Genomic DNA, 13638 nt, shown 5'->3' on the forward strand with positions numbered 1-13638 from the left:
ATGTTTGTCTTCATTCTATCTTTGACTCACAAACACACTTGAATCTTTAGCCTTCCTCCTCATCCTGTTCCAGCTGTTTTAATCTTCATGTGTTTGGTTCCTTCTCAGTAGAAATGGGTTGGAAAAGAGCTTTGGAATGTCCAGGTGGTGCTGATGTCTTTCTAGATGGGGGTGGGCAGAACAGATGAGAGCTCCTCCCTCCTGATTCAGAGGGGAACAGTGGGCAGCAGCTGAAAGGAGGGAGTGGAAATGGGAAAAGTTCTCTGCTTGTTTCTCCTTTCCAAGAACAGAGGGACACGACTCCATGAACAGCAGAAGCTAAAGAGTTGGAAAACATGCCCAAAGCTACAGCACCACCTGCAGACAGATGCTTCCTCCTCAGGCTCCGCCCCCTCCACATCAAGAGCTACAAGTAGAAGAGAGATCAGAGTTTCTAAAAGAGAGCAAGCCAAGATGGCGTGCTGATCGGCAGCTCAAGATAAAGGCTGGTCAAACTGTGTCCCAAAATTTGATTTGAACTCTTTAAATTATAACTTTAACCATAAAATATGAACCCTCAAAATATAATTAAGCCACCTATCAAGACAAAACCTGCATAAAGTGGTCGGAAAGGGGGGAGTGAAAAAGTATCTCTCGAGGAATAAGAAAAGCTACTATCAGATAGCGATCATGGCTATGCTGAAGATGCTAACATGGCTAAACGGAAAGACACCGGGTCCACTCCGATGACTCCAAAAAAAACCACCAACCGGTAAGAAGTCCAAAAACAATGATGAAAACGAGGAAGAAGTCTCTAACCTGATCATTTTAAAGGCCATTTTAAACATGGCAAAAGATTTAGAGAAACTGAAAGATTCTTTATTATTCAAACAATTTCTCTCCGCACAATTCATCTTTATGGAATAATAGACATATTTTGTATAAACGTAAGTCGTTGTTTTTGAGCAATTGACACTAAAAGATCAAAGTAAGACACATAAAGGGCTCATATCAGATTAACAGTTCTAATCTCTACTAGAAAACATCAATCAACAAAAATTTAACAATTTTAATATTTCATCAAAAATCAAATCTTATCCTCACAATTCAAAACAACACATTTCTATTTTACAGGTAAATCTAAAAGAATGAATTTCATAAACTTAAGTATTTTTGTCAATACAAAAAGTGAAACTCAATGTATAGAATCACTACACAATACTTTATTTTATCAATGTAATCATAGCGGCATATTGATGAAACCCTAAGAAATAGTGGCTTACAAAATTAGAATTTTAGAAAATCAAAAAAAGAATTTTTTCAGTACACTTATATCCAACTTTAGAAAACGTAACTTCTATGCATTCAATAATCCATTGTGGCTCCTTTTAATTGAATGACTGCATCAATGTGGTATGGAGGCCATCATTCTGTGGCTCTGTGTTCATATAATGAAATCTCAGGCTACTTTGAAAGAATCTTCATTGTTGGGTCTGGCGTCTCATCTTCCTCCTCACAACAGTTTTGAAAAAGCTCAGGTTTGTGACACACAACTAACCTGGGAGGGCCAAAGACTCCCTTGACTGCTCCAATTCCAATGTATCCATATAGATCCATTAACGTCCTTATTTTCCTCGTCTGATCTGCTATCTGGCTCTAAACTGTATAGTTCTGATATTACCCACAGTTTTTTTTCTACACTAATTTTAGCTTGGACCTGTTGGGTGCTACAAGCTAGCAGAAGGGCATGTAAATAAAGAAATGTTGGAAAAATTTAAATCTAATTTCTTTGAAAATAGTCCTGCCCACAACTCATATATGCATTTCTGATGAACTCCTGCTGTACTGAAGAAAATGTCTTAAATACGACACAGGCTAAATACTGCATGATAGATAACAATTGAAAAACTTGTTTTCCCTTTTTTCACATAATTCTTCATTACAATCTTTGTCTAGAAATGGCTTCTCTTCTGTATGAGTTGCCATGTGTCTTTTGAGACTAGATAAACGACTAAAGCGTTTTGTACATTCTTTACAAGAAAAAGGCATTTCTCCTACATGAGTTTTCATGTGCCTTTTAAGACCAGATAAATCACAAAAACTCTTATCACATTCTTTACACGAAAAAGGCTTCTCTCCTGTATGAGTTCTCATGTGCCTTTTAAGACAAGTCAAATCACTACAACTCTTTCTACATTCTTTACACGAAAAAGCCGTCTCTCCTGCATGAGTTCTCATGTGTCTCTTGAGACCAAATGAACGACAAAAGCGTTTTGAACATTCTTTACACGAAAAAGGCTTCTCTCCTGTATGTGTTCTCATGTGTCTTTTGAGATAAGATAAATAACTAAAACTCTTATCACATTCTTTACAAGAAAAAGCCTTCTCTCCTGTATGAGTTCTCATGTGTGATTTGAGATTAGATAAATGACTAAAACTTTTATCACATTCTTTACAAGAAAAAGGCTTCTCTCCTGTATGAGTTATCATGTGCGTTTTAAGATAATATCTGTGATTAAACTTTTTGTCACATTCTTTACAAGAAAAAGGCTTCTCTCCTGTGTGAGTTCTCACATGTGTTTTGAGCCGACATAAATGACTAAAACTTTTGTCACATTCTTCACATAAAAAAGGCTTCTCTCCTGAGTGGGTTCTTATGTCCGTTCTAAACTTAGACCAGTAACCAGAATTTTTAGCACTTTCTGTACAGTCATAAAGTCTGTCATCAGACTCATTTTCCGTGGAGATTAAGGGATTATTAATAATTCTTAAGCTTTCACCAGACTTTGAAGAAGAAAGTCTCTTTTTGCTTGAAGATTGTTTGCGTTTCTTAACCAAAATTCCATTCTTGAAGCTTATCCGTACTTCAGAGTCACACTGACCTTCTGACATGTGAGAGCTGTCCACACTTTGGACATGACTTCTGTCTCTTCTCTTCCTCTGATCTCTGTTCTGTGGGTCTGTGTCTTCATCTGTAGTCGATGTTGATTCTGTCTCTTCATCTGTAGTTGATGTTGATTCTTCATGTTGGTTTTCTTCTTCATCCTGACTATCATTTACATTAAAGCTCTGCTGATTCTTTAGATCTGCTTCACTGTTCTCATTTTCCTCACAAGTAGGTATCTCCATCAAGGTATCAGTCTCCTGCTTCAGATCAAGCTGCTCTTTATCCTGACTGATGTAGAGCTCGTCTTTGGCCTCTTTAATCTGTAACGGTTCTGGTTCCCCCCATTTCTCTTCATTTTGTGGTGGCTCTGTTTCCTCCTGCTCCTCTTTAATTTGTGAGGGTTCTGGTTCCTTCTGTTCCTCTTTGATCAGTGGTGGTTCTGTTTCCTCTTGTTCCTCTTTGATCTGTGGTAGTTTTGGTTCCTCCTGCTCCTCTTTGATCTTTGGTGGTTCTGGTTCGTCCTGCTCCTCTTTGATCTTTGGTGGTTCTGGTTCGTCCTGCTCCTCTTTGATCTTTGGTGGTTCTGGTTCGTCCTGCTCCTCTTTGATCTGTGGAGGTTCTGGTTCCTCCTGCTCCTCTTTGATCTGTGGTGGTTCTGTTTCCTCTTGTTCCTCTTGGATCTGTGGTGGTTCTGGTTCCTTCTGTTCCGCTTTGATCTGTGGAGGTTCTGGTTCCTCTATAATCTGTGGTGGCTCTGTTTCTTCTTGTTCCTCTTTAATATGTGGTGGTTCTGGTTCCTCCTGCTCCTCTTTCATCTGTGATGGTTCCGGTTCCTCCTGTTGCACTCTGAAATTCCTTTGCTGGTTGCAGAAATCCTCTTCTGTCACATAGTGCTTGGGGAAAACTGCAGGGACACAAACAGCAGTAAATATAAACTGCATCTACTTAGATGTCATTCAAAGTTAAGAAATTAGGAAGTGATTTTGGTCTTTTAGTCTTCTGTGAGTCAAAGAAACTCTAAGCCAGGGGTGGCGAACAGACGGCTCTTGGTCAAATAAGAATGCGGCTCTTCATATTGAAACAACCCAGCTTGTACTTCACTGTAGCGGGAAAACAAGAACTGCTGCTGATTAACTGGCAGCATTGGAGAGCTGTCCATGCCCCGTACAGTGCACGACTCCTGAAAATCTGAGAGAGTGAGTAGCAAACACAGAGGCTAATTGCATAATCTCCTTTGTGGCATCGAAGCCCATTCATTTTATCACACCCACAAACAGCCAAAAAGTATGAATGTCACTTCTGCTCACAGCCCCCTCACTCATGGTGAGCAACTTTACACCCACGATTCCCCACTTCCCATGAGTCTTAGGGGCTGTAGGCGGGGCTAACCCCGAGGTCGCCACAATACTTTCTATATACTGTGCCTCATTTCATAGTTTTTTCCCTCTTAAACCACACTCAAATCCATCAGAAGTTATCAAAAATAAATAATAATAATAATAATAGTATAATAGTAATTTGGCAGTGTGTGTGTTTTGATGCTGCTACCAACAAATAAGTGACTACCAATCATTTTTGCGGGTTACGCCCAATTCCGGAAAAAATAAGTAAACATTTCAAAGCAGGAAACACGGGACAATCACACAAAATTGGCCCCCTTTCCTCAGCAGATTCCTCCTTCCACCCACCCAGGTCCTCTAATAGAACCCTGAACAAAAACATAGGAACTGTAGCTTAAAAAAAAAAAAAGTCTGGCTTGGCACAGCTGTGCAGAAACAGTGGGGTGTTAGAAAAAATCCTTTTGCCGATATATCGCATTAGTTAATTTGGCGATACTTAATTTGGCGATACTTTTGATTCAAAATAACGTCAGGACAAAATTTATGTACCGTAATTTCCGGACTATAAGCCGCTACTTTTGTCATACACTTTCGACCCTGCGGCTTATTCAATGGTGCGGCTAATTTATGGATTCATGTGACGGCCGCCGGGAGCGCTCGTGCAGTCTTGGAGGGGAGGCTGAATACATTATCAAATTCTCAGCATTAAGCTTATTTGTTTTAGACACACCCACTAGCAGCCAAACAGCATGGACCTCACTTCAGCTATTAGACACTTCAGTCATGGTTCAACAAAAAGAAACATCCATGCGCAGCCGCATCCCACAATCCTTTGGTGCCATTAGACCCAACGTCAACGGGTTTGGAAAAGCCGGTCTGCTGCGTGACGGAGAGAACAGCGCATATCAGGAGTGAATTTACCTCTGAGTCAGAGTGACACTAGCCCATCTATTGAGCCTCAGGAGTTGGACAGAACAAGTTAAAAAATACATAAATTTCTGTGGAAAGGAAAAATAATAATCTCTGCAACTCTGAAAGTCTCTTTCCTGTATGTGTTTGCAGTGTAACACACTTCAAATAAGAGGGATTGTTTCTGTTTGGGAAAATGTGCATTCGAGCCGTTCAGTTTGGGTTCAGGCACAAGGTACTAGCGGCAGTTGGAGCGGGTGAGTGTGTGTTGGTCCAACCAGCAAACGTTTAGCACGGTCAAATCTGCTATGCGTTGATGGGGCTCCAGCTGTCATCAAACAGCAAATTCAGCACGAAGCTGCAACTAAATATGTAAATATGTGGGAATTACATCAGTCTTTATTTTTGTTCTGAACACCACTGGAAACACAAATTCATTTGATGGTTTCTCAGATCGCAGCAGCATTTCCGCCTTTAGCAATCATCTGAGCTTCGCGGTCCGGTATGCGAAGGCAGCTGGCGGTCCAAAGAACAAAAGCTTGTCCGCGGTGCGTCCGAATGAGGACCGCAAAAGGCGGAAATGCTGCTATGTAGTCCTGAGAAGCTGTGGAAACTCATCAGAAGTTCACAAACAACACAAAGCTGTCTTCTCTGCCGCTAACACAGTCTGCTCCTGGTGTGTCAGACACACGGAGAAAAAAGTGACGTCATTGCCCCGCCTCCTGGCTGGAAATGCTTTTTAGAAATGATTATTGAGACAATGTTCGCAGGGTGGATGTGAAAATGCAAATGCAATCCCCTCTTTGCATTTTCGTTTTAATTATGACACACAATAAGCGGTTTTAAGTATAAAATGAAAAAGCATTTTGGTGGATTGCTTTTTCATTTTAATTTTGAGTCAAAAAATGCAGCTTCATTTTGAAAATGAAAAAGCATTTTTGTTTTTGACTTTTCTTTTTATTTATGCTACACATTCGCTTCCATAGCAGTTAGTTAAAGCAGGTAGGAAGCCAAACTGGAGGGACTGTTTCCCGTGACACCATACGGCGTACACTGCAAAGAAATAGCATACATGGTTATCATCCACGATAAGCGCATGCAAAAAAAAAAAGGACACCTAGAATTTGCTAGGGCCCATGCTGAAAAATATGTAAACTACTGGGATTCAAGACTCTGGAATGATGAGAAAAAGAACAGCCCTTTTTGGAGTTAATGGTTTTAAAACTGTTTGGTGAGGATTTTAAAGAAAAATGCCTGGTGCGTACAGTGAAGCATGGTGAATCAGTGTCCTGGTTTGGGGCTGCATGAGTGCTGCTGGTTGGGGGGAGCTGCATTTCATTGATGGTATCGTGAACTTATCCTGAAGGAGAGGATGCTGCCATCATCCATCAGCACTTTTCCAACACGACAATGATCCAAAACACACTTCTAAAGCTTCTGCTGCATTTCTGAAGAAGAAAAAGGGTGAAGGTGATCGAATGGCCAAGTATGTCACCTGATCTGAACCCAATCCAACACCTGTGGGCAATTCTGAAGAACAAGTTGAGCATCACTCTCCATCAAGCATCCAGGCTCTAAAAGAGGTTCTTCTTGAAGAATGGACAAAAGAGAAGTTTTGCAATATGTCACCAACTTGTTCATTCCATGTCTAAAAGACTTGGTGCTGTCCTTAAAAATCATTGTGCTCATACAAAATACTAGATGTATTAGTTTTTGTTGCAGGGTGGATTCATTTTTGCTTCAACCAATTGAAGTAAAACTGAAAATGATGTGATCTAAGTTAGATAATTTACCTTAATTTCATGTTGGGGAGTTAAAGAAGTGTTCAATAAACTCAATCTTGTGGAAAGTTTGGAAATGTTTCTTTTTGTTCTTGAAGCTACTAATTAAATTAGTACTTTTTAAAAGGAGGAGTACTCATTTATGCTGAGCTTTGTACTTTATTTTGCGGCTTTTGGGAGTTTATTCTCATATTTGGAGCGGCAGTGGCTCAGGCGGTTGAGCAGGTTGGTCATTAATCAAAGGGTTGGCGGTTTGATCCCCACTCCACCCAGTCAACTGTTGTTGTGTCCATGGGCAAGAGTGCCTCCACTGGTGTGTGAATGTGTATGAATGTCCCGGTGAACTGGCCAGCCACGCCCCTGTCAGTCTGCCCCAGGAGAGCAGTGGCTACAACAGTAGTTACTATCACCAAGTATGAATGAGGAGTGAATGGATAATGGACACTCTGTAAATGCTTTGAGCGTCTGGAAAAGCACAGATAAATCTAATCCATCATTATTATTAGTGTTGTTTCCCACTTACTCAACGTAAAAGGACAGATTTTGTATATAAAAAAAAAGACTTCTGTTTGGCTAATTTAGAACAAGATCAATATATGAAAGTGACCGTTATGGAAGTATTAAATATGACAATAAACTCCCACAAGCCTCAGAATAAAGTAAACACCCACATTCTTTTTATGCTTTTTGGGGCAAAATATGATCTCTACGAAACAAATCAACGATGCCAGAAGTCATGTCCCAACAGGGGAAACAAATTCTGGCACAACAAAACGATGAAATCTTGAAGTGGTTATTTTGACTCAGGTAAATGTAAATTAAACCTAAATGTGTGCTCCAATCGAGATATTTCTATTCTGGGTAGAGTTTTACTAGTAAAGATGGAATCTCTATCAAGATTAATGTACGCAGCAGCAACTTCCCTAAATCTGCATTTAAAGACATAAATCAAATCAACTTCGAATTCATTTGGAAATACAAAACTCCTTATATTAGAAAAAGTGTAATGTTAATGGATTATGAGGAGGGAAGACTTAAAACTATTGATGTTGAATGTTAAGACAGGACAATTAAAATCAACTGACTGAGATCCTTCTTGAAGAACGAAAAAGGTTTCTGGTTTCAATTCCTCTCTAAAATATTTAGGGATGTAGGTGGAATTAACTTTCTGCTGAAATGCGATTATGACCTGAAGAAACTGCCAATCAAACTTTCTGCCTTTCATCAACAAGTTTTACTGCACGGAAACTAATTTATAAGCACAACTTTAGTCCGCACACCACGCCTCTTTGAAAACTGCCGTTATGTGTTACAAAGAAACAAATCCTTGTTTCACAATAACTGGCTGACTAAAGGATATGGTCTGTTCTGCATCTTCTGGATCATTCTGGAAATATTTTGACGGTTGGTAATTTTAGTTCTAAATTTTAATTATTTGATCTGATGATTCATTTTTAAATAATTAGTGATGTTTACCCATCCAAGTTTTTTTTGAGACTTCGTTTTGGGTTTAAAAAGAATGACTGCAGTTTAAATGACATTGAGACTGTGGATCATTTATTCTTTAACGGTGGAGTTATAAAAACATTTTGGGAAGAGTTCTGCTTTTGGGATTCTTCCAAAATTGCAATGCCAGTTCATTTAAACCCAATCACAATTTTATTCGAGGTTGTATCATCTAATAGACCAGAAAATATTGTACTTGATGTCCTGATATTACAAGGAAAGTTTTATATTAACAAAAGTAAATATGTGAAGACCAAACCACTTTGCATTACGTCTCATAAAGAGCTCTCTTTTTATTTTCAACCACTCCATTAGTTAAAAAAAATGGTTTGAAATGACATACTTAATGGGAACCCCTAGCTATTGTTGAACTATTTGGATGGAACTATGTTTTTTTTATTTTATTATTAATATTATTTGTGTGTGTGTGTTATTATGTTCATTCGTTTCTTTTATGTTTTATTTACATGTTATGTTCGGTAAGGGTGATTGCTACTCGAGGTAACGTTGTTTAAATAGTTACTGTTCGTTTTTCTATGTATGATACCTCAATTGTCAATAAAGTTTTGAGCATTTTCTTCCCCCACTCAGGTGTAGCCACGCCCCTTTGTTCCAGCATTGAACTTGGATCTGCAAACCACATTCAGTCCTCTGCGTGTCACCCATACTAGCTGTGACTTTAAAATAGTTTATACAAATGTCTGTTAACTCCGTTAAAGGCGCTTTAAAACATAAATGGTTGTCCTTCCACAACTGAGAAAAAGAGCGTGAGCATCTCAGCTGCGCTGCGGCGGGAATAACTGCCCACTGAATTCCCATCATGCCTTTAGTTTGTTTACACTCAACAGCTAGCTAACAACCCCAAGCTAATTAATTAGGGGTGGAACTGAACAGCAGCAACATTTGAGGCGCAGTTTGGATCCAGATACCATCTCAGACGAGGAATACAAAGACGTTCATGGATCTATTCGTCTCCAGGTGGATGCAGTGAACAAACCTGCAATGTGTAGCTGAAGCTGCGGGTTCCAGCTGCTATCCAGCAGTCTGCGCTGACGACAGAGCTCCTCCTCGTTCTGGACGATGGTTCCTTCAGCAGCAGAAAGTTGTTCGCTGACAGAACCTTCCTGAGGTTCTGAAGACATGGTTCCTGCTCCGATCTTCAGCTCCAACTCCCACAAACACCGCCGTCCTCTTCACTGCAGCTCCGATCATCTGCTAGTCTCACACAGCAATCCACGTTCGTTGTCTTTCCGTTCAACACTTCTTCACTCATCTACGACAGTTTGGAAAATGCTGAGAGTTCCCACACGAACCACGTATCGTCCTTTCTGTATAAAAACCTCACAAACGTCCCAACAAAACACATCCGTCCTCTCAACACAAGCTAACACTGCTAGCCTGCTAATAAGCTAACACTGCTAGCGCCTCGTGCTGTTCTTCTTTGTTTAGCTAACAGCGTTATGGTACTTAGCGCCATCAGTTGGTCTGGAGTAAATCTACGCACGTTAATCACATTCTTCCAGTATTTCCGTCTTTCACAAAAAATTAAATCGAATACACATTTGTGACTTGATTCATTCCTTATAATATTTTATACTGTTTTTTGGAATGCTGTGCTGTGTCTCAAGTATTTAAGCGAAAAGAAACTGCTTATACGCTAAAATACAAACGATTAAAAATAAATGAAGGGCTAAAAGAAACTTCATATGTGTAAAAACGATTTTTTTTTAGAACTTATATGACACAATTACAGCAAAAATAAAAACAATCTTCAAATTTGAATACAAAAATGCAGGGTGACACGTTTTTAAAACTGTTCTTAAATTATACTAAAGTACCAAGAAAATACTAAAATGAGATAATAAAAAGCAAATAATTCTGAAAATGACATTTAAAGAAAATTTTTGATTTGATTTCATTTGAAATAGTTTTTTTCAAGCTATCAAATAGGAACAATACACAAAAACAATACAATCATCAGTTATACATTTATACAACAACTAATCAAACTTAGGATAATTAGACATAAAATTAAGTATTGCTTGAAAAGGAGTGGAAGGAAGCGAACTAATATAATCCCACCCCTGTTCTACTGTCAACATTTTATTACATGATTTATCAATATCCGGTTCCTAGAAAGCACATGACAAAGATGAATTACTTGAATCATTTTGTAAAAAATAACTTTTAGAAATCAAATCAGTATCCAAAATATATGCAGATTATGTTACTTATAAAAGTCATTGATATGATTAAAAAAATAATACTGTATCAGTAAAATAGACAAAACACTGTTTCGGGAATTTTCATAGAAAAATTTGGTCAAGTATCAAAAGTTAAAAACATGTACAAAATTATGTTTCATCAGGAAAAATTCATGAATCAGCTTATCAATTTTTTGAAACAAGTGAAGTAATATAATTAAAAGTCAATCAATTTGACAGTATTCAATAATTGATTAATCATTTGTTTTATTATTTTTTTGTATTTTTATTTACTTATCTTTTCTTATTTATTTTTCTTTTTTTCATAATAACAATGTTAAACTTTAGTTAAAAATTAAAAAGGCAATAATTGTGAAATCACCGTAAAAATCAAATAGCAAATTTTGGTCAATGGTTTAATAATAATCAATTTTAAAAAAAGGTCTGAAGCACAGACAATGTTTTTAGACAGATTTTCTGCTGAACTTTATTATTCATGCTGTGGTAACAGCCTCATTGGTCAAACAGGTGGGGGAGGAGGAGGACTCTTCATCAGTCTTAGAGGAGGCTCTCCAATAACAAGAAGACGAAGCAGAATCCGTCCAATCCAGGGAGATGGTGTCACGATTTGTCGGGGACAGCCAAAATAGCAAACCCAAGCGTGAAGGAAAAATAGTCTGTTTATTGTCCTGGTCTGAAGTTTGCAGATGTGAAGGAGCGTGGAAACCTCCCACCAGTAGACGGAGCAGGACTTGGTAGTCTCACAGCCGTGAGAAGAAGTCAGCAAACAGAGCTGGGAGTGAGGGGGCGAGTCTGGAAGCCATGGAGAGCTGGAAACACTTGAAAACCTCGGGAGAGGATATCCACTTTATAAAGTCAATCAGAGACTTGGGCTTTCAACGAGAATCCAGAGGGATGATAAAGCTGGCCCGAGGCAATGGCGAGGTAAAGGTGAGGCAGTGATGAGAACTAAACGATCCGTGCAGAAGCGTGGAAAGTCCAGCTGGATGGCTGGAATAAACCAGTGTAACTGATGTTCCGACAAAGAGTGCAGCACAGGAGTGGACTTATGAAGGGGCATGACCAGATGTCTGTCATAGAGCGTGATTGCTCCAACCGGAAGCCTGGCCAAACAAGGTGAGTGCCACAGCAGACATGACAGATGGATAAAAAAGCAGTCAAAGCTGCAGGAACAAACATCTGGATGATCATGTTCTCCAGCTGCAAGAAGGATGAGGATGAGGATCTTCAAGCTGAGGAAGATCTACATGGAGCTGCTTTCATCTTCATTTCCTACCTCTGCAGACTTGAAGCTTCTTTCCTGGAGTCTGAGAACAGCAGAGAACAGAGGCTGATCTGCTGTTGTGTGTTTGTTTCCTGTCTAAACATGCATGCTGGTGATAATCAACGACTTCTGAAGGAGGCATTCATAATGTTTACTGAAATGATTTAAGAATCTTTTCTGAGGATGATCCCTAAGCACTCCATTGTATTACAAGATAAATAATCTGATCCTGATCTGATAAGGACTGCATTATAGTAACTATTTAAAATATCTGTATTAAAAGAATAACACAAAAGTGGTCAGATTAGGAGTTTGCTTATTCCCACTCTTTTTCAAGCAACTAATCAAACTACTTGACTTTAATTGATTATAATTCTATTTAACAAATTTGTTGTTCATCTTTTAGCACATCCTGTTATGGGTCGCCACAGCGAATCAGCTTTCATTGATCCGCACGTTTGGTTTGACATAGAGTTTTTACACTGGATGCCCTTCCTCATACAACCTTGTATTTTGTCCGGGCTGGGGACCGGCACAGGGAGACGGGGGGGGGCCCTTGTGGCTACATAGGTAGGCAATGGCGTAAAGGGTCTTCCCTAGGAACCCACACTGGATGAAGCTCATTGCACCCTAATGGGACGCATGTTTACTGTAAACATTACTGTAAACACCTCTATTTATGATCATACGTAATAACTGAAATGAGTTTGATATATTTTTAATTGTTAGAATTGTATTATTTCATTTTAACTACTGCATCACAAACTGTACTTGTGTTGATGTTTCTTGTCTAAACACTCTGCTGTTGTGTTCTTTCAGCTTCAACAGAAATAAGAAAACCTCTCTGACTTCTGCTGACGACAAAGTGACCTTTTTATGATGCAGAATTTAAGTTTCTGCTCAATACATGAGTGTGAATTCATGTCACAGTGACACACCAGAAAGAAGAAGAAGAAGAAGTTCAAGTATGTACATGGATATGAGATTTTCTCATTTGTATAGTTCATTTGTTTCTTCTGTGTTGGTTTCTTTACACCGGGGACAAGATTTCTATTACCGTAGATAACTAATATATGTCTATTGTAGATGTCTACTGGATGTCTCAGACAACTCTATTTTGTTATTCTACTAAAGGTCTACTATTAGTGTTCTAAAGGACATCAGCATTGAGGTCTCCTACACATCTACCTGTACTCATCCAATCTTTGGATGGTTTTAGATGTCTATCTGCATCGTGAATTGTTATTTTAGGACAGGAATCTGCATTCCTAACCTATAAATGAAAGTTATGTATATGGAGTTTGTGTAGTTTTTATTTGCCCACACATCACCCTAATATGATTGTGTCTCAGTTCTGTCTTTAAGTGAGAAAACATTGACGTTCAAAATGCTGACTATACAAGATTTGATGTTCCTGTTCTGTCTGATTGTATGACCCACTGTCATGTTATCAACCCCAGCCGACAAATAAAACCAGACTGCATCCACTGTGACGGACAGATTCTTCTTCTGCAGAAGTCAAACAAAAATTCTCCTTTCCTGTGTGATTCTTCTCCTTTTTAAGAAGCAGTCTAAACCCTGACACTCTCATCTTCTGACTCTGAGCTCGTCTGTTTCCTGTTGAAGTGACTGACGTTGGAGTTTCCAGCTCCTGATGCTGCAGAGGAACAAAGTGGATCAATGGGTCTCATCCACAGTGGTCCTTGGAGCAGAACTCTCCAAGTCTGAGTGGAACTGTTTCTCCATC

The 13638-nt window shown here is 38.9% G+C and overlaps 2 protein-coding genes and 1 long non-coding RNA gene across 6 annotated transcripts in view; 2 read left to right on the forward strand and 1 right to left on the reverse strand.

The window, feature by feature from the left end:
* Positions 1-9952, reverse strand: part of LOC105355269 (uncharacterized) — a 208977-nt gene extending 199025 nt beyond the window's left edge. The window contains exons 1-2 of one of the 2 annotated variants that reach the window (XM_078937037.1): positions 9400-9952; positions 2862-3770 (exon numbers count right to left, since the gene is read on the reverse strand). In XM_078937037.1, coding sequence (XP_078793163.1) covers positions 2862-3770; positions 9400-9544 — 1054 coding nt within the window. In that variant the 5' untranslated portion in view covers positions 9545-9952. The remainder of the gene's footprint in view (positions 1-2861; positions 3771-9399) is intronic. The other variant, XM_078937036.1, reaches the window with a different exon arrangement.
* The window catches only part of LOC105358840 (NLR family CARD domain-containing protein 3), a 58212-nt gene that overhangs the window by 18832 nt on the left and 25742 nt on the right, over positions 1-13638 (forward strand). The gene's annotated exons all lie outside the window — the stretch shown is intronic.
* LOC144988526 (uncharacterized) lies at positions 9540-13504 on the forward strand. Its single transcript, XR_013652457.1, has 3 exons — positions 9540-9639; positions 11135-11743; positions 11828-13504. It is a non-coding gene; the product is annotated as an uncharacterized LOC144988526 (long non-coding RNA).

This window comes from Oryzias latipes, chromosome 2, assembly GCF_053564925.1.
Source record: "Oryzias latipes strain Hd-rR chromosome 2, Olatipes_Hd-rR_3.1".
NCBI lineage: Eukaryota > Metazoa > Chordata > Actinopteri > Beloniformes > Adrianichthyidae > Oryzias > Oryzias latipes.